At 49.8% G+C, this 20,467-nt stretch overlaps 1 protein-coding gene across 5 annotated transcripts in view; it reads right to left on the minus strand.

Annotated features, from left to right (window-relative positions):
- Positions 1–10,656: 10,656 nt before the first annotated feature.
- DUSP22 (dual specificity phosphatase 22) overlaps positions 10,657–20,467 on the minus strand; it is a 57,309-nt gene continuing 47,498 nt past the window's right edge. For 2 of the 5 annotated variants that reach the window (XM_058555407.1, XM_058555410.1), the window contains 3 exons: positions 15,803–15,877; positions 13,241–13,412; positions 10,657–12,753 (listed from right to left, as the gene is read on the minus strand). In XM_058555407.1, the coding sequence (XP_058411390.1) occupies positions 12,571–12,753; positions 13,241–13,412; positions 15,803–15,877 (430 nt within the window). In that variant the 3' untranslated portion in view covers positions 10,657–12,570. Of the gene's footprint in view, positions 12,754–12,783; positions 13,164–13,240; positions 13,413–15,802; positions 15,878–18,017; positions 18,145–20,467 lie in introns of those variants that run through there. The other 3 variants (XM_058555409.1, XM_058555411.1, XM_058555408.1) reach the window with 3 other exon arrangements.

Below are 20,467 nucleotides of genomic sequence, written 5' to 3' on the forward strand. Positions count from 1 at the left end.
TGTGCACCAGGCCCCGCCCTCAAGGATCTGAAGGTCCACTGGCAGAGGCTTGTACCCCCAGGCAAGAGAAATGCACTTGGTGACTTTCAGCACAGAGGAGGGGCATGTTTTATGACTGGGAGTCACCAAAACTTCACAAACATTTTAATCAGGTCCCATCACCAAAGAGAGGTGTGCTGTGGTTTTGGCAATAGAGGAGGTAGTCTTATTAAGTTGTATGTACATAGAATTATTCTAAATCTGACTCTCTGAACACTAGGGGAGATGGCAATTTAAAGACACACTAATGGGAATTCTTTGACCAAGAGAAAGGGGAAGCTTCAGCCTCCATTGACCACTTGTGAAATGTAGGTATTCTTAGAGCGAGCCTCTTAATGGGAGGGATGCCAGCAGGACAACACAGCACCAGACAAACAAAGCAGCTTTCTCATCCAGGGTCTTCAAGAATAACCAAGGTAATCTTCAATTATCTTTGAAGAAAGGACCAGAAAAAAATGAAAGGAACATGTGAAAAGTCAGAGAATTTTCATGATCTTTTCACTTCTATCTCTACAAAGAAAATGAAATGGAAACAGCTGGCCAAGTCTCAGGTGTTAGGAGATGTGATAAAACCAAACGAGAGGGGAGACAGGCACCACTAACACAGGCCACAGTGAGATCGGATGGGCTTCAGACCCCCCAACGTTTCCCAAGAAAAGGGGGTTGATACAGAAGGAAGACAGTAAAGCACATACATGATTGTTCTGTTTCTCATGAAGGACCTCGTGAACACAGGCGCATCCTCAGGGTATCTGACACCCTGGTCCTCTGTGTGACCATCAGTAACAGAACGAAACAAGAATAACATGGGACAGAACAGAAATGCATGCTGTCAAAATGTTCTTTTACTGCATTTTATATTTATTATCATGTCAATAAATAAGAAAAAAATAAATATCACAGTAAAAAGAAGGAAAAAGTCATGTACTAATACTTTTAAATTATAATAATGTATATTTTGAAAAATGGGGCACAATATATACCTATATGTTAGTCTGTCATATTAATGAATAATTACAATTTGTTTTTGAGGCTTAACTTCTGCAAATTTGTCAATGATTTTGTCAAAACTGAACTTTTCTTTATGTCAGATTTGTCTATCTTCACTTATTGATCATAGAACATTTTTGCTTTATTTTAATTCTGAAAAATTTCTTCCACGTTAAGCAACAGATACACAAATAGGAAAACTGTTAAACAAAAGGATAAGACTGGGAGAGATTCATAAAAGCTGCATTTCACATCAAATTTCATAAACAGCATGTCTGTTTCTTTGGGATCAACTATCTTTCAAATATCTCTGCTGTCAAAAAATTTTAAAGAAAGTAAATATTCAAGTGGTCCCTTGGAATGCCAGATTGAAGTAACCCACCACGCTCTCCTTGGTTATTTCAAATATAGTCTGCAAGTGCAGAAATGTCATGTTATAGGGGTTGGAGACCAAACTGTCCCCATGGAGCTCAGATTCCAAATCACTCTGAATTTACTGGAGAAGAAAAACAGAGAAGCTGATTCTCTATGTGCCTGTCCTGCCTGTCACCTGAGAGTGCTCCACATTCAGCTCCATAGAGAAAACACTGTTCACGAAAGGACAGGCAATAACACACACATCTGGGAAGGTTACACATGTATTATCACAGCTCTATAGCAGACGCAGCCATCATTTACACTTAGATCAACAAAAGAATTTTGGGGGAGGCGTATTTTATCACTGCAATGGTTTAGGATTGCTGGCTCTTGGTGGTAATAAAAAACAGACCAACTTTTAGTTGTTTATTCCTAACAACTGTTTTTACTGAATGCACTATAGCCAGTGTGTTTCCACACCTCCTGCGCAGGGTGTGAGGCCCTATGGCAGCCTGGGGCTCTGAGGCTGCAGTTACTGCAGGAGGGTCAGGTGGAAACCCTGACTCCTGGTGTGCCTTCATGCTTCCCCCACTGCACCCAGCTCCAATCTGAGAAGGCGGTGAGTTTGGGTGGAGCGTTGTGGCTGCCCTGCTGTGAGACACTTTGTGGAGAAGTTTCCCTGCAATGTCGCACTATCGTACCAGGTGGCCCTGGAGAGTGGCTAGGCTGTCCCTCCCTGCCATCGAGCGTGGTGAGTGCCCCTGAGCTCTGGCCTCAGGGCCCCATCGCCCAGCAGCCCAGGCCACTCTTCCTGGGAACCAGCCTCGCCCGCCCCCAGGCTCCTCTGGCTGAGAGGAGGTGGGACTGCCCTGCTCCTGATAGGCCCCGCCCCATCCGCCTCCTCTTCTTCTGTCACAGGTGCTACTCACCAACCACCTTTTGCACCCCTGTTTCTGCTTCTGCAGAACTCAAACCAGCACTGCCTGCCACTACTGCAAGGTGGCGATTATCCCAGGGTGTCTGTCACCTCACCTGGTAGACTCGTCTTTGGAGAGGTCTCATGGGCATCCCAGCCAGTCCATGATGCCAGCCCCTCCTAACTGCTCTCCCTTCTTGGCTCCAGCCCATTCTGCACAGGCCCCATGGCTGTCCACAACTTACAGGACGAGGATGCTCTTTGGCACTGATAACCCAGCCCCTGCTACTTTCCAACCTCTAGTCTCTCTCACAGTCACCTTCCCTGTGACAAGTCCGAGGGTGACTTCCAAGTCCATGCGTTCACACCCGTCTGTGCCTTTACCCGCCCAGAATGCCCTGACTCTTCTTCTAAGTTTTCCATCCCTGGCCAGGGCGCTCTCTATCGAGCATCTGTGGTCCTCTTGGCCTGCATTCATGCTTCTATGCTCAGCATTTGCTTGCAGAATATTCTGGAGTGACTGCCTTCTCTACTCAACTTAATTGAACAGTCTTGGAAGACAGGGCTGCCATGCCTAATTCTTCATTTCCCACCTGGCGGTCTGCACGGTGCTAACTATACATGTCTCATGAAGTGGCTCCCACAGTGAGCCGTGGGCAATGTGACATGATTGAGGCACTGCAGACTAGCCTCTCCTGCTCTTTATGGGTGGGGGTCCTGTCAGGAGGGCACAGTTCATAGCAGATGCTCAGACGCCATCTGACCCTGATGGTCTTCCCTTCGAGGGTGTCATTTCTCCAGATAGGCCATGGGAAAGCACAGATCAGTGGGGTCACATCAGCAGGCATGGATACTTCTAGAATGCTTTCTAAAGATGAAAGCAAGTGAGTCATAGGCCAAGCTCCAGACTGCATACTTCTGGGGCAAAGCGTGTAGGAGCACCCAAGCTCCCCACTCAAACCCACGTTTAGTGTCAGCTTGTTGACACTGAGATACTTCTTGGAAGCTGGTGGCACTTCCTTCATCCTATCACTGAGTCTCTGCCCCACCCATGGCTGAAGGCCAGGGCTGCCTATTGTAAGGCAGTTGCCCTGCTCTGTCCCCATGGCGCACAGCATGCAGGATCCTCTGCTGCCAGCTTCCCACTGGGTGTGAGGACACAGGACGGGAGAACACCGGATGGGAAACTGCTACCCTGCTCCCTCCTGGCCTCTCCATACTTCTTACAGACCTGCCCTGCTCAGGTCCTGTTGGGCCCCCCTGCACATTCCAGTTCTTACTGGGCTCTGGTAACTCCCTCTCTCGGCCCTGTGCCTCAGCCGCAGGGTGGGAAGGAGGTCCTGCCAACCTCTGATGGCATCAGCATCCACGGTTGCTTCCCTTGCCTCTGTCCCTGATCAGCGGCCCCATCTAAGTTATTTGAGTTGAGTAACAGCAAATCCCTGTGCTTCCTGCAAAAACCGTACCAGAGCTCCTCAATCTATCTAATGGTGGCACGTCAAGCACAGACACCATCGGCTCACAGTGCCAGGCACTCAGCGGCCCCGCCCCTGCGCACACAGGGGCAATTCTGCATTCCTGCAAAGGGCCTCCTGGGGCCCTGGAACATCTCGGTACCCTGTCCGCTACTCTAGGAGAAATCAGAAACGCCCAGTTGGAGGCATGTATGGCGGCCAGTTTACACACAATGGGCAGGCTTTGGCGGAAAGAAGAAGGGAAAGACTTTCCCTTGGGCTACCATCTTTCACTTGACCCTCCCCACAAGGCCTCTAATCTAATGTAAACCCACCTTCAGAGAAGAACTTGAACACACATGCACGGCTATTAGCATTTCATTACCCTGGCCCTCCCAGTGGAACTGACATTTTGAAAGGAGTGGTGACTTTTGGGCACACTTCAGTCAGATTGCTTGGATTCCAATCTTCACTTGGACACTTTCTGGTCCTGGGCCGGGTAATGGTCAAGTTCTCTATAACTTGGTTTCCTCATCTGAAAAATGAGGATAATAAACTATCTCACAAGATTGTCGTGAGGACGTGATTTCCGGAAAAAGTCTCAAGGAAGTGCTGAGTGCATGAAATGCTCATGGTGATCGTCTTGTCATCTAGATGGGGGGGTCTTTAGGATCGGAAGGGGCCTTCCTAGACACATAAAATGCCACCCAGGAAGACTGTGAGACTGGCTCTGGCCATATCACTGGGCCACTAGACAGGGTGCCATCAAGCACTGCTCGTTTCTTCCAGGGGGTTTCTTTCATGCCAGTCCTGAGAAGTTCCTCACATGAGTGGGTTGTCTCCTCTGGGACTTCCCCAAGGTATTCCAGAGAACCAGGATCAAAACGGAGCTCAGCCAGGCATGCTTGGCATGTGTCTACCATGGCTGCCTCATCACCAGTCCAGGACCTTGGCCTCCCATCTGCTAAGTACCACCTCTGCCCCCACCTGCTCCACAGGACCTGTACCTTCATGCTCCTGGCAGGTGGAAGATGACGGGTAGGGGCTCTGGCAAAGCAGAGAACAGGCCTGTCTGCTGTGGGATAGTGACTATCAGGGCATGAAATGGGTTTCTGCGCACCTCTGCAGCACACCTCTGGAACACACCTGATTTTTGGATATTCACGCAGGCCTCTGCAACAGTTGAGACATGGACCTCTCACATCTTCTGGCCTTTCCCTCTGTCACCACATCAGTGTGGCTTAACACAAACCAAGGAGAATCCGAACACCTGACTCCTGGCACATGACAGGCCTCTCCAGGGACTCCCATTCTGAGGACGCTCTGTGCCACTTGTGCCTGTCACTGTGAAGGGTACACCCTTTGCAAAGCAGAAGGTGACATTTCTCTAGTGCACATAGAGAGGCCTTTTGATTTTTATTTTCCAAAAAGGCTCCCCCTCAGTGCCTTGGGGAAACCCAGAGCCAACCAACAAAAGGCAAACTGCTCACCAGAGAGGCCGGCTCCTGTTGGTGCTGATTTGGCTGCTTCTGGGGCTGGGCACAGGGGGCTGAGGACAAGCTGGTTTTGTGGGGAGAGAGGGGCCAACATCATGTCAATGGCCATGTTCCATTCACATAGGTCGCTTGTCACTAATGTGTGCCCTGGAGGACTGAGCAGCTAAATGGAAAGGCCACTGTAAGATGATGTGGCCTCCTGGGGTCAAGATGGGCAAATGGAGAAATGATGTGATTAGCATTGTTTCCAAAAACTGTCCCAAAGTACATTATTCTTAGAAGGAATTGTTAACCCCCTCCAAAAAAATCAAAGTTTTCTTCCCTCCACTCCTGTCTAGTTTTCTTAAACAGGCCTTTGTATAAAGGATGTGCTCAGATACACATATGACCCCATCCAAAAAGTCTCTCCTACTAAACCAACCTCTAAACAAACAGTCAGCACCACGCAGAATACGGAGCTGCCCGGTCCTCTCGGTCCCTGCTAACATAGCTCCGTCGACACCGGGCTCTAATCACTGAACCAGAAGCCTCAGGAAAGTTAACTGTGAACTTCTAATTCTTTATGATCACAGTTTGTATACAGACCTAGAACCAAGATAAACCCAAACTCACAGATGTTCAAAAATGTACTGGCAACTCTTTCCCCCTGATGGAAAGAGACAGACCCAGCCTAGCAGCCTTCAGTCAGATGTTCCCTAAGGTGGTTGAGTGAAGCTGCAAACAGAACGCTAATTGTGATACCAGCCGAAATAATCATGTCCTACTACTGCAGCCACAGGTCTCAAAATCTCTAGCAGGGGTAGGACAACAAGAGAGGCAAGTGCCAAGACCTCTCTGCACGATGAAAACACGGCTGGTGTCACCCGGGCCTGACGAGCCCGAGGCCTAAGGAGACCCCACTAAATCCTAAAAGGGAACAAGGGACATGCTCAAGCCTCCAGTGACAAGTCAAAGGCAGTTTTTTTTTTTTTTTTCACAGTTTCTCCCTTTCTCTGGGCAATAAAAAGGAAAGGGAAGAGGAACTTCCCTCTGAAGTCTTGGTGATTTCTTGTTAAGTACATATATAAATACAAGCGTGTTGAAAGCACATTCTTAATAAAATTATTAATAACTCAAGGTCAGGATGGGAGGAGTCATCTGGTGTGGGATCACAGGGTCTGATTCTTAGTGTGTTCCCTATTTGACGACTCGACGCCGTGTGCAGAGAGGCCCTTCGTGACCAGCTCTGCTTGTGCCCCTAGGGGTCTGATGTTTCCCTGGATGCCCAGGTCCCTGAGCTCAACACACCCCTCGACACTGCACACGTGACTCCCCTAAAGGCTAAGGATTTCTCTAAAATAAAGTTAAAAGACAATAAAACACGGCTGTGTGTGCACACACGCTGCACACCAGTCACCACACTTATAGGCTGTCTTCATGTACCTATGTCTTTGCAACATGAAAAGCCCCAGAAGCTGGAAGTGGGGCTCCCTGCTGAAACAGAAACTAGAAAGAACCAGTGCCTAATAAATTAAAAAAGCCACTGGTGGGAAACCATCCTCACGGAAAAGCATAAATGCTGTCGAGGACACGCAAGGACACCCAAGGTTAATGAAGGTGCTCAGAAAAACGTGATTTCAGTCAAACAATCACCCTGGGCAGAGACAGCCATTTACAGGATGGTCTGCCTAGGACCCAGGAAAGGACTCCAGGGGGCCAGCAGGAGCCTTGCTCAGCTGGGAGAGACTGCAGGCCGGTAGAGACGCTGCTCGAGTGTGCCATGGCTACAGCACTCCAACCGTGGACACGCCAGAGCGGGGCCCCCTCAGCTCTCAGCTCCACGTCCATGCTCTCAGCACAACGCCCAGGGACTAATCTGGCCTCCCAAAAGTCTTTTTTCTTTTTTATGATTTAAAAGATGTTTTACTCCTTTTTTCAGCTTTATTGAGATATAATTGACATATAACATTGTGTAAATTTAAGGTGTACAATGTATTGATTTCCAAAAATCTTGATGATGAAAGAGAGACAGCCTGGCTAGGTAATAAAATTAGTCTTCATAAAGCTAATATTATATTTTTCACAATAAATTAAGAAATTGGACATTTGAATTCTATATTAATTGTCCTGAGTCTGGTTCCTAGGAGCCTGTTCTGGGTGCATGGACACACTTGAGCACCCATGGACAAACCCCTTGGAGGCCCTGGGTCTAGCAGTCCCCTAAAATCTAACCTTGACATTGCAGAGCCCACACACTACCACCACGGTGCAGGAAGATGCTGATACAAAGAACCATTGTGTTGGAAGCAAGATTCAGAGCGTGGCAAGGCCACTAAGCCCTCACTGCTCCACATTCCACCCAGCACCAAGAGTACCTGCTTCTCCCTCCCCAGCCTCCCTCAAGTGCACCTGCCTCCGTGGCTCCTCTTCATCCCCACATCATGGCCCTGTTCAGGGCACCAGCTTCTATCACCTGGCCGGCTATAACAGCTCCTTCTCCACCCGCACAGATCACAGTGCCTGCTTGCCCAGCTGGCTCCCTACCCCCGACTTCATGTCCACAGACGGCGTCCACACTGCTTACAAGGCTCCAAGCTTGGGAATCAGACCTCTGGGAAGCTGGCAGGGCCCCTGACTTCTGAGTCTCGGTTGCTCCAAGGGCTGGTGTAAGAAGTAACCAGGGTTGGGGCCGGTCCCGTGGCGTAGCGGTTAAGTGCGCGCACTCCGCTGCTGGCAGCCCAGGTTTGGATCCCAGGCGTGCACCGACGCGCCACTTGTCAGGCCGTGCTGTGGTGGCGTCCCACATAAAGTGGAGGAAAATGGGCATAGATGTTAGCCCAGGGCCAGTCTTTCTCAGCAAAAAGAGGAGGATTGGCATGGATGTTAGCTCAGGGCCGATCTTCCTCACAAAAAGGAAAAAAAAAAAGAAGTAATCAGTTTCTGTACAACAGGTCCTGGGCACACAGTAACAGGCCACGATGATAACAACCTGGCTGATGGGCCTCAGCTTGTGTCTGCAGCTTCGTCTGCACCACTCACCTCACTGCCCACCCTTGGTGTTCGCTCTGGTCATACAAAGCTGACCCCAGCACGCTGTGCTCTCTTGTGCCACCACATACGTGCAGGGCCTCTGCTGGACTCCCCTCATCCCTCTGAGCCCAGCTAATTCTAGCACTTACACTTTAGGTCTCTGATAGGTACCACTTTTTCTGAGATGCCTCCCTTGAACACCACCTTCCTCACTCCAAAACTGGAATGGTGTTTTTCCACTCCCTCCCCACACAGCACTGAGAGCACCTGTGCCCGTCCTATGACCTGCTCTGTACCTGCCAATCTTCCTAACTGCCAACCCCACCGAGCGGCAGTCTCTCTGGAAATCAGGAGCATGTCTGTGCATCTGCCCGAAGCCCAGACACCTGCTCTGATGAATACGCACTTGTCAAGGGAAGGAGCAAAGAACTGAACAGAGTGGAGGTAAGTACAGGTGGACAGTTAACTCCTTCATTGTAGGCATGATTCTAAGTTCCAGGCTAGAACAGATCTGTGTTCAAAGAAAATCACAGAAAAAATAGCCTAAGAAAACTGCCCTGGGCCACACACCTCATCCAACAAGCCAAGGCCCTCGAGGTGGATAGAGTCCACCATCCTCATCTCCGGGGTGACTCCAAACACCTGGGCTGGTCATGGACAGAGAAGGGGCCTCTGCCTCGAACATCTCAGCACGGGCAATACCATCTTAACAGAAATGTCCGTGAGCTTCCAGAGCAGACAGGAATCGACCACCACCCCACGATGGCCCCGAACAAAGTCCCCAGAGAGACTGGGGGGAAGCAGCCAAACAGAGGTTCTGGCTTCAAAGCCTGGCCGCTTGCTGCAGTGAGCCTCACTCCCCTCGAAGTGCAAGCCCGGCGGCCCAGCCGCTCTCTCTCACCCTGCCCAATGACACAAGATTTAGATCTGGGTTCCAGCAAAGCAATGCTAACAGGTTTAGTTTTTGGTGTGTTTCTTGGCCTCTCTGAGCCTCGAGTCGGGGTGATAGTGTGGGACCTGCAGAGCACCAATTACTAGGCGATTATTCTTGGTGCCAGATCTGATCCTGCAGCAAGAAGAGGTGGACAGGGAAGGATGGCAGGCCGCGAGGGATGGGGACCCTAACGGATTGTGGCCAGAACAGCTCCTTTCCTAGTGCTGTCCCCTCCTGCTCTACACAGCGCGGCTGTCCAGAGGCTCTGCACTCGGACTTGGCGGCTGCTCCTGAGTCTCCGGAGACAAGGTTCCAGCACGTCCTCACAGGTGGGACACGGGAGACGGCTCGCGGCTGCAAGTCTGGCGCACGGGGAGGACTCAGAGGCGTCTACAACCAGGTTATCTGTGCTACACCCAGGCGAGCCTGTTAAGTCAGAATAAGCATTTTAATGCCCCAAACTCATCAGTGCATATCATCTCACACCCATCAGGGGCTGCTGCCAGCACACAGGGTCCTCTCTGCCCCAGTACACAGCTCCCAGCCCCTCCCCTGAGCCCCCTGCCAGGAGCTTCCAGGCATCAGAAACATGAACTCAGAATCTATGTCAAGCCCACCACCTATAGTCAAAGGGCCCAAGTATATTAGCTCCTGTGCTTACCTGCCTTTAGTTCAAGCCAAACCTATCTTTGAAGTAAAAAGTTAAATTTCCTTCTTCCCCCTGTGTTTAGACAAGGAAAATTTAGGAAATCGACTTAAATTGCTCCTCAAGTCAGTTTGTGTTCCTTCAAATTAAAAGTTGAACATGGAATCAGAAGAACTGCATTCAACAACGTGCAGCACATGTTAAAGGGGGACCTGGGATGCACACCCCCGTGGTAAGGCAGTAGGGGATTACTGCCTGACCAGGGGTGCCGAATATTCACTACCCACATCGTGCAGGCAAAACATAACTCCAATTTCCGATTTCTCTCTGCTCACACTGAGGATCAATTTTTCTCTCATGGAGAAATTAATTCACATTTCCTAGTGTCCACTGCACTACCTTCTGGAGGAAAACAACAGCCTCTAAGAGGAAAGCAGCATGACTGCTGGGGGAGCAGCTCCAAACCTGCTTCAGGACCCTCGGAGGCAGAAACACGCCCACAGCTCAGCCAAGGAAGAGCACTCTGCGACAAAGCCCAACGTGGCTAAGTTGCCCTTTATCAACAAAAATGTGTGGATTTGGTAAATGCCACCAGGGAGAATACAAACCATGGATAAAACACAGCCCAAGAGCTGTTTCCCAAACCGGGGAATTGAAGAGCACACGAGCAGAGTTTACGCTGCAGAGCCTCATGAGAGCAATCTCGATCAGGAAACAGTAACCAAACCAGTGCAGCCGGCCCGGAGGCTGCTTTATAGGCCTTTGTAGGTGTTCAGGTTCATGTTAAAAAAATAACTGCGGGAGTGAAATTAAGGTAAAAATATTTTATCTTGCTAAAGAGTATCCTTAGTTCTCAGCATATAACACCACAGTTACACACGTATTCAGTTTAAATTGAAAAACAAGTTTACAAATCACTTCTGGATACTTGAAAATCAACACTGGGTTGCTTTTCTTTTGGCAGCACCAGCCTAAACTCTGTGGCTTTGCAACATTTCAGAAACTTCAGGTACATTACAGTCTTCTGAGAAAGGCCCAGGACTTCAGAATTCCCGGAGGGGCTGTGGAGAAAGAACATTACTGGCAGCAAATATTAAAACAACATTTCAGGACCTGCAGGGGTACATCTAGATGTTCAGAGATGTACACACATTTAAGCATTCAAGCTGATACCCTAAATACTTTTTATGTTAACATATTTACATTTCATTTTGGTTTAAGGAAAAAAATGTACTTTAAAGGGAAATTGTTTCAGCTGTAGATGGATATTTCTGTGGGCACATTTCCCTTTCTCACTGTATGTCTGGGGCCTGTGTGTGAGTGTAGACTCAGGCAGCTTCATTCTCCCCGGTCCCCAAAGAGCTCACCTGTGACACACCCTCTACAAGCACAGGAAAACTGCTCTTCTTATTTAGGGGCTCTTTTTGTGGTGGAATTTGGAAAAACTGGGTTGCAACATGTTTTTAGGGAGAGGTCGAGTATATTTTTTCATTCTTGTGGCTCTGTGTGCTTAAACCACCTGACTTGGTAGAGAGGAATGGACCACAGAGCTGCTCACAGCATCCAGGGTGCCTGCTGCCCAAGCTGTGAACTGCAGATGCTCTCCTGGCCTGCTGGCCTTGGTGTGAATGCAGAATTTTACCCACCAGAAAGCATTATTGGAGCCCAAATCAGATCCCTTAAACAGCTCAATGATGCTTCTCCCTTTGGCTTCAAAAGCAATCATGACCGAACATTTTCAACTATGAGGCAGAGTTGATTGGAATAACGAAAAACACCTTTCCAAAAAATATTTAATGAGGTAGCTGAGATCAAATATGAAATCCACAGCATACACAAAGGTGCTTGATGAGTGCTCAGGCATTTTTAAATGTATCTTTAATGCAAACTGCTACAGTGCCTAATAAACGCTCTTTCTTCCCAGCTCCTGAGGGTGCATGCAAACCCTGCCAAGACACGCCTGCAGAATGACAACAGCGGGAGGCTAGAGCAGTGAAGCGGGACAGGAGGGGGAAGGAAGAGTGCTCTGGGCACACAGCTTTGGCTGAAGAGGCAGTGCTCCCCGTGGAACCAAAATGCAGCCAGTGCCACAGAGAACAAACACCAAGAGAGGACACGATGGGCTGAAAAGGGGGCCTTGGCTTGAGGCAGCAGGGAGCCCTGGGCTGGGGCACTTTCATTAAGATGGAGGCAATGCTTAGAGCACCCCTCCTTCCAGGGCCCCTGGAACTACCTTCAGGCGGGAGCCTGGCCTCCTGCTCCCCTGCCATGACCACCCTGGTCCTGGGGAAGGCCGCGGCCCTCAGCTGCTCGGCCGCCTGAGTTCTCCTCACTGTCTGTTCACAGGCACAGGCTGCTTCTGGCTGAGCAGCTTTCCAGACGCCAACTTAAATGCCTCGCACGCGGAGTCTTGGACGGAGGGAAAGGTGGTGATACTAATCCTGACAGCATGGATTTTGTGACTGTTCTAAGCAACGTGAACATTCAGAGCTTACACACTCACACACGTGTGCATACACGGAGGCGCCAGGCAGCGGTGCAGCAAGCTCAGGTGGGGCAGGGGTGGGCGAGTGAAGGGGTCTGGGGCAGGGCTGGGGGGTCTGGGGAAGGAACCACCTTCGCCACGCTCCCTTTCCTGGCCTCCGAGGTGGCAGCCAGCACACCGGGGCACCCGGCAGGAATACCCTGAAGACAAGCTGCGGGAATGGCAGGCACCAGATGGCTCTGCATTAGGTCTCCGTCGTGTAGTTGCTGAAGGCCAGTGGAGGCAGAGCCTGAAAGCTGCTCCACTGCCTCGTGCCAGGCCGGGACTCCATGTGCCCTTGCTCTTTATATTTACCCAGAATGTTTTTGGCTTCTTCCGCATCCTGCAAAGGGCTCTCTCCATATTCTTCCTTTAGCCACTGCCGGTACTGGAGGAGTTGGAAACAAAACCAAAATGTCACACACACCCCTGCATCCCCGTAGACATTTCACCTATTACTTATTGGTACTGATTTGGCCACATATAAACAGGGAAATAAATGGGCATTGGGCAATCATAGTTCTGTGGTTGGACAGACAGGGTCAAGCAAGAGAAATGACTGCTTTTTCAAGGCTTTGGCCTGAGGACACGAAAGCAAGCCAAACTCAGAAAATGGCACTTGACCCAAAGGGAAAGAAACAGAAGCTAACACAGGGCCTAAGGAAGGGGATCAGGGGTAATGTCCTGTGGCCGCGCCTGGTGAACAATGGACCAGTGACCACTGCAGTGGGGACGCAGGCTGGGCGTCTTTGGACCAGACGACCTCTGTGGGTCTTTCCAATTCCAGTCTCCATGATTCTAGGTGTGTACAGAAGGACTGAGGCATCTCCTCCGGGGCTGCTGCCTACGTCACCAAAGTCCCCGAGCATGGTTACCTGGTGGACTTCACGCTTCTCGAACTCCTGGAGCTGCCTCTGGAAGCCCGGGTTGGGGTTGGCACAGGACCTCCCTGCACGCACAGTGTGCAGGGCGTCTTCCCAACCAAAGTCGGTGACGGTCATGATGTACGCGATCACCAGAGTCACGCTCCTGGAGACGCCGGCCAGGCTGCAGGGCCGAGAGAACGCCACACAGGCAAGGGAGGTTCAGGGTCCACAGGTCTATCTCCCAATCCATTGTGGAGCAGGGGATTCTGTGGACCTCACTTTAGAAAGTCTTCCTGTCTTGGATTATGAGTGGACAGCAAGCCAGTATGTCACTAGGAAATTACTCAGAAACATGCAGGCTTCTCTACTTTATTACACTCAAATCTCAGGCATTCTTTACCTGTGTTAGCCTCATTTTTTATTGATTTTCTACTGCCTATGGCTCTGGGCACTTCAGTTTCACAATTCTGTACGTTCCTGAGCCTTTCTTCAGATATTCTCCATTTTCTCAGACAGATAAAATTACGAAAGCACAGCAAGGTAACTGAGGGGTCCTGGATCTAGGCAATAAATCCATTCAGAACCTGCAGCAGCTGAGAAGCCTTCACGTTTTTAAAAGTCTGGTTTTCTCCCAACAAATTGTTAACAGCTGACTGATCCCTAAAGCTGTAACCCCTCCTTCTGTGGGCATTTATTTGAATAAAGCCCATAAAGTGATTAAAAAAAAAAAAAAAAGTCTGGTTTTCTTAGATATCTGAGAGCTAAATCTATAACTCAAACAACGATTAAATACAGAAACCCTTACCAAATATTTTGTGTTCTTCTTGACCTAACTAAACAGAGCACCAGCGTGGGCACACGTGGTATGCTCTGAGATGCAGGTCGAGGTGGCCACTCTGCAGGCAGCAACGGTTGCTGATCTCTAGCAGGCTGAGTAAGGGGACCAATTTTAAATGCATATGCAAATTAAGGCGGTCACAGAAAGGCTGTGCTGTGTCAGACTTAGAGTGTTCTAGCAACGGTTTAAGACGGGGAAGTTTAGCCGATTTCTCATTTTTAGATGAGCCTATCTTCAGATTTATACAACTGTATGAAATACGAATTCCTAGAATATCAGGCCTACACATATTCAAATATAAATAATAATAATAATAATAATAATAATAATAATAATAATAATAATAATAAAACACTCTCAAGTAGTGGCTCTTCCCTAGGGCTTTATATCAGAAATACTGAGAGAGCTTTTAGGAAATACATCCTCCTGAAGATTCCAATTCACCAGGAGCCATAGAAGCGCGGGCACGGGATCTCAGGACTCCCTGCCAAAGGGCTTCAACTGCACCCCCCAAAGTGCTTTAAAGCAAATGAAAATGAACATTACAAAACCTGCAATTGGTATTTATCATATGTTCTACTCTTTTTAAAAGTTTTTACTTTTGGAAAAATCACACTATTTCAAGAACTGTATAAAACTGCAGAACACTATTTTTACGGCAAACTATCCAGTGTCCCTGGTCCCCCATTACTGGTTACTGGCCCTTAGAATAAATGAAAGGCTCTTCTGGATACCATGCAATGGGTCCCCTCTGCCATGGCAGGACTGCCACCAATCTTAGCTGCAACACTCCCCAGAAGACATCGCTTTGCATTTCCAGAGAGCCTTCACTGCATTAGCAACTTCTCTGAGGGAACTCAAAAGATTAAGCTTTCAGTTAATTAAGATCAAGCCTCATTCAAGATAGAGAGAGGACTTGTCCAGCCTGCACTTTAACAGACAGCAGAGCCCTGGCTCCAGAATGCTGGTTGCTGGGTCACATTATGTTATTAGTATGAACACACCTGGCAATAAACATGAGAGCCGACATCCACCGAGAGCTCACGATGTGCCGGGTGCGGAGCTGAGAGCCTCCCGTGAGCTGGCCTCGGGTTATGTGTGTTATAACAGTGTGTGTAGACGTGCATATGCATATATATATCCACACGCCCAGAGTACAGCTGAATGCTGTATGTAATAGCTGTAGGTAAACTGTTTAATCTAAGAGCCTATTCAGATCTTTTCAAAACAAAGTAGTAAGCCAAATACACATAAAAGCCTCAATCTGTAAACGGAGAAGAAATGGTTATTTTGGTGCTACAGTAATGCAGTGCAAACACCCACATATGTGATCAAAATTCTCCAGAAAAAAACAGCGTTCTGAAAGGCCACTGGGGTTCCAGGGATGAGCTACAGAACCCACGCCCCGTGGGAGGGGCTGCTGTGGTGGAACATCAGAGGGAGGCTGGGAAAGGAGCTTCTGTCGTCCAGTAACCTCCACAGGCCCTACAGAAGTCCTAACTGTAAAAATGAAAATTCTAAATGAAAATGAAAAAAAAAGTAGGGTTCTCTTTCAACAAGAGCAAACAATGACTAATAGACAGCAGGGGTCAGGGAGGGTGTGTGCTCAAGATTCAGAGGGTAGAGGAAACTATTAGGAGATGAAATAATTAATCACACACAGAAAAACACGTGATGAGAAATCAAGCTGAGCAGAACACGTGAAGCTATTATTAGGCAGGAGGCATACGTACCAGTGTACAAGACAGCCCTCACCCCTGAGTCGGCACTCGTGAATGAATTTAATACTCTCTTTGAAATGTCTTGTCCTGGGGGAGAAAAAAAGAGAGAAGTGACATCTCTCTACTTTACTCAACATATGATGAAAAGAAAAATCCGCCTGAGGTTTCTTGAAAAGGTCTCCGACTCCCACAGCTTCAAAACCCTGGTCACACCGTCTGGGGCCAGAGCTGCCTAAGCTGTAGAATTTGTCACATGGGGGCCTGGGGTGGGGGCTGCCCATCTTCTGGGATTTTCAGAATTTCTCTGCAAGGAATCCCTGAAACACACAGTTGCCACTGACTTGGCAGGGGGTGGTCTGCCCATCCCTGCGGTCAGTCTGGGCTCCTCAACACTCAGCAGCACACCAGTGACCCCACATCGATGACCCATGCACCAGCTTCGAACAGTCACAGCCATCCAGGTGAGGGAGGTGCCCACATCATGTGGGCTCCCCAAGTCCTAAAAGCCAGTTTACCTCTGACAATGGAAAAACCTAGTAATACGCTCCCATCTCGGTCTCCCTTGACTTCGGTAGGTCCTGTCTGCACGTCATCAAAGAGCCGTGGGGAAATGGAAATGGCAGCTCTGACCCCTGCTTGGCCACAGACTGGCTGTGTGCCCTCGGGAAAGTCACTTATCTTCCCTTAACTTCACTTATAAAGGGAATAAGGTCTTACAGGTGGGGCGAGGGAATGTAAGCCTGGATGCTCTGCAAAGTCCAAAGTCCTATAAGACGATGGAACCATGACCCTTCCTTCTTCTGACCGCCCCTTTCTCCCATCTCCTGTTCATGTAGCATGTGAGGACCAGTGCCTGGCGGATTCTGGACCGGCCGGTGGGTTAAGCACAAATACTCCGAGAGGACCTACAGAGTACGTATGTGCTTTCCGATGTCTCCTACCTTTGAATGGCTTATAAAGCAGCAAAATACCTAAGTTGCCCATGGACTAAATTCACCTCTCTTTAACACTGATTGAGTACTGACTATCTATGGGGACTCTGCTAAGCTGCAATAGATTCAGAGAAGAATAAGACGTAAGTCCCTACTGCACAAACTAGGTCTACTGTCTCATGAGGGATGATGGGGCAAATGAACTTAATAAGAATGGGAAATGCAGGTGTGGCAAAGCAAACTCAGCCAGGTACTGACTGAAGAAGAAACTCAGCAACCCAGGGGTGGGTGCCCAGCTGCATTAGGTCAGGCAGGCAACAGAGGAAATTGTCAGTGTGCACGTGCACACCGCTGCAGCAAACACAAGGCATGGCATCAGCACACGTGCACAGTCCTAGGGTCCAGCCCAAGGACTCCAGGCTCTTCCCTGAAATCTCTGCCTACCAGAACACTGCAAGACGTGCTTCTGCTAAGTTTCCTAGGGACAAATGCTTTTGATGGAAACTTATAAAAGTGACTTGGGGCACTGCAACTTTACTCCCCAACACTGGGTTGGCATAAAGCAGGCAAGACAAGACTCCAGCTGTGACCTGAGATCTGAAGTGTTGGTCCTGAAAGAGTCCTCACAACAGGGTGGTGAAGCAGTGAGCTGAGCATACCAAGGGGTGGAGGGGTGTGGCACGGGGGATGTGACCGGCAGAAGCCCAGCCCCAGGGCAAGGCGCTGCAGGCAAGAGAGAAGGCTTGGTGCCGTTAGAGCTTCCGTCTTGAGGGAAACCAGCAACCTGGAGTTTGCATGAAGACTTCTGATTCTGAAGTATTGAAACCTGGCAGACATCTTCAGCCGTGATTTTGTTTGGGGCAGCAAAGTGCCCAGACTCTCAGGATGTCCCACCTTCCCTCCAGCTCCAGCCCTGGAGAGTACAGGGGAGGCAGTGGGGTGGGGGCTTCTGGAAATGTTTTCCCTTTCTGATTAAAAGCAAGTTGTTTATCTCCGTTCCAGTCTTGCCAGGGAACTGTCACGGAGCGTCCTGCTGAGAGCTGCATCAGCCACTCTGGAAGCACGGGTGATGGCCCCAGGGTGGAAGGGGAGCAGGATGGTAGGGAGGACATCAAGGAGCTGCTGCCCAGGCCTGGGACCACCTGCCTCCAGGCTTCATGGTCACGGAGTTAAGTAAATAAATGTCTTTATAACTTAAAACACTGTCCATCAGATATTCTGTTACTTATAGCCAAATACAATCTACCTGATGCCAGCAACTAATTCAACAGTTTTAAAACACTGAGCCAACTGACCTGGGCTAGGAGTGGCTCCAGGCTGCCCATCTGCAGTCTGCTTCCTGTCCCCCTCCGCAGGCCCCCGCATAAGGCAGACAGGCTGGGGGCGGGGGGGAGTTTGACTGTAGACCCCAGGGCCAGGCCAGGCTGTCCAGAACCCAGGGCTCACCCCTGACTGTGAGGGGTGCGGCTGGAGGGCACACGCCTTTGTCCACTGGGCTGGCCACCCTGGGGCCCTCTCCACGCTTGCAGCCCATGTTCCTGCCTGTCCTTGTGGATCTGCTTCTGTTGGAGGAGAGCTGCATCTGAGACAAGACAGTCAGGGAAGAACACAGCAACCAGAAAAGGAAAAGCGAATCTAGAAATGAACGATAGCCGCCTGAGTCAGTGAGCAAACCACAGGCAGCCTCCGAGCACAATGCGCAGGCACCGGTGGCATGAAAGCTAGCAGTCTCCTCCAGGCAGACAGGACTTGGTGTCTTAGGAACATGGCTGGTGCTGTGGAGCTCACCAAGATCTTGCAAAGATGATAACTGAATCCCTTTACTGAAACCTGAGAGTGGAAACAACTTCTTATATCTGGCTTTTCACCTGCATGTCGTAAATTACATGTAGGATGAAACCCGAGTCTTAGACGTTGTGGAGTCAGCCTTGCCACATCTCGAAAAGAGAGTGGGGGTGGGGGTGTGGTCAGCAGGGCAACATCCAGACCTGCCAAGTCCAGAGTGAGTGTGTGAAGGAGCTGAGGAGCCAGGGAAGTCGTGAGACGTGCCTCCCCCACCCCCCGCCGGCTCTTCCCTCTCTCAGCTCTGTCTGCATCAAGCGCTAAGTCCAGAATAAACCCATGGACAGCTCCTGTCGACCACTGTGATGGGGCAAGGGCTGTGGAGCCCCAGGGCAGGCATCTGTGAGAGGGCTGCTCATGGCCCTGGCTTAGGAGCATAACGATGAGCCAACAAAGGGACGGCTCAGAGCCCCACCACGAAACTTGACTCATGAACACAACTGGGCTCCAGGCCAAGCCAGGCAGACATTCCTAGAAATGCCTTTTCCAAGAACAGCCAGGAGGCAGGCGCACTCACGACTGCTTCGGTGCGTTGCAGGGAGTGGGGGTTATTTCCAGGGAAGCTAATGACATAAGCCCAAGCCCTGGTCATTAAACTCCCTCCTCCACAGTGGGAAATACCCGCGGCTCTGGGCCTCACATTGCTCAACTCGCCAACGTGAAGCAGAAGCAAATCTGAAGCCCCATCCACCACAAGCTGTTTCAATGAAGACAGCAGGTTCCCTATTCTACTCTTCGTTCTGTTTCTTTTCACCTTGTACCTCTACTTCCATATGAAGACATGTGGTGTGAGGTCTGTCCAAGGAAAGCCCACCGGGCTCATCCAGAAGGAAGCATGACCTATACGCATGTCACAAACTCACCCCACAGTGCCTGCTGTTGCCGACCCCCAGAGAACACCCCGGCAAGAGGCGCTCGGATGAGAGATGCCCTCCCAGGGGCGCAGCAGAGCTGGCGCTGCCACTGTCCCTCCTCCTCCGTCTGTGCTGGCTCTCCCCAGTGATCAGTGTGCCCCAACCCCTCCCTCCCTCCAACCAGAGGCCGACAGCCAGGACCAGCCAGGTCTTCCTGAGCTTCAGAGAGTTCGCAGAAAGGATGGTGGATGGATCTAGCAAAACCACATCACACGATGCTCATTTTTTGAGGCTGAACCATTACTTCTTACTCCAAGCCTGCAAGATTCGGAGGCTGTGACCCCCACTGTGGCATCTGAGGCAGTCCTGTCCTGCTGGAAAGAACTCTGCTTGTCTCAACAGGAGCCCAGAGATCTGGCCATGTGCCTGGAAGGGCATCTGGGCTTACCCCAAAGCCAGCGGGACCAGACCAGGCTGTACTGACAGCAAAAGCCACAAGATCCAGGATGCTTCTCCTTCCCCTCAACAGAGTATGGAAATGTGTGTACGTATGTGCACACGTGTGCATCTGTGTGTATATATATATATACGAAAGCAAAGGAGAAAAAAACCAGGAAAGGCAAGTACCCTTAGAAGTTTTTCCTCAGAAAGGAATGCTTAAAAAAAAAGGCAAATGGGTGAAGTGTTCTATGTGAGCCCAGGCTCTAGGGGGTGGAGACCAGAGAGCTGCCTCCTCCGGGGGCAGAATCAGGCCAGGCCCCCACTCTGTCCAGGCTCTGCAGCTGGAACACTGCCTGTGCCGCTCTTGCCCCCTGAAGCAAGCACAAAGGAGTGTCCTCCACCGCACAGACACGGGTATGGCTGCTCCATCAGCGTGCAGCACTGAACACACAGAACGAACATTTCTATCAGCCAGTCCCCAACATTTATATTTCCTGTACTGTCAACATTTTTAAAAAATTGGGGGAATACGCTTACTGTACTTTTCATTTTGCCAGATAGGTCATTTTAAAAACAAACTAAGAAAGAATAAAACCTCTCTACCGTCT

This window comes from Diceros bicornis, chromosome 14 (genome assembly GCF_020826845.1).
Source record: "Diceros bicornis minor isolate mBicDic1 chromosome 14, mDicBic1.mat.cur, whole genome shotgun sequence".
Lineage (NCBI taxonomy): Eukaryota > Metazoa > Chordata > Mammalia > Perissodactyla > Rhinocerotidae > Diceros > Diceros bicornis.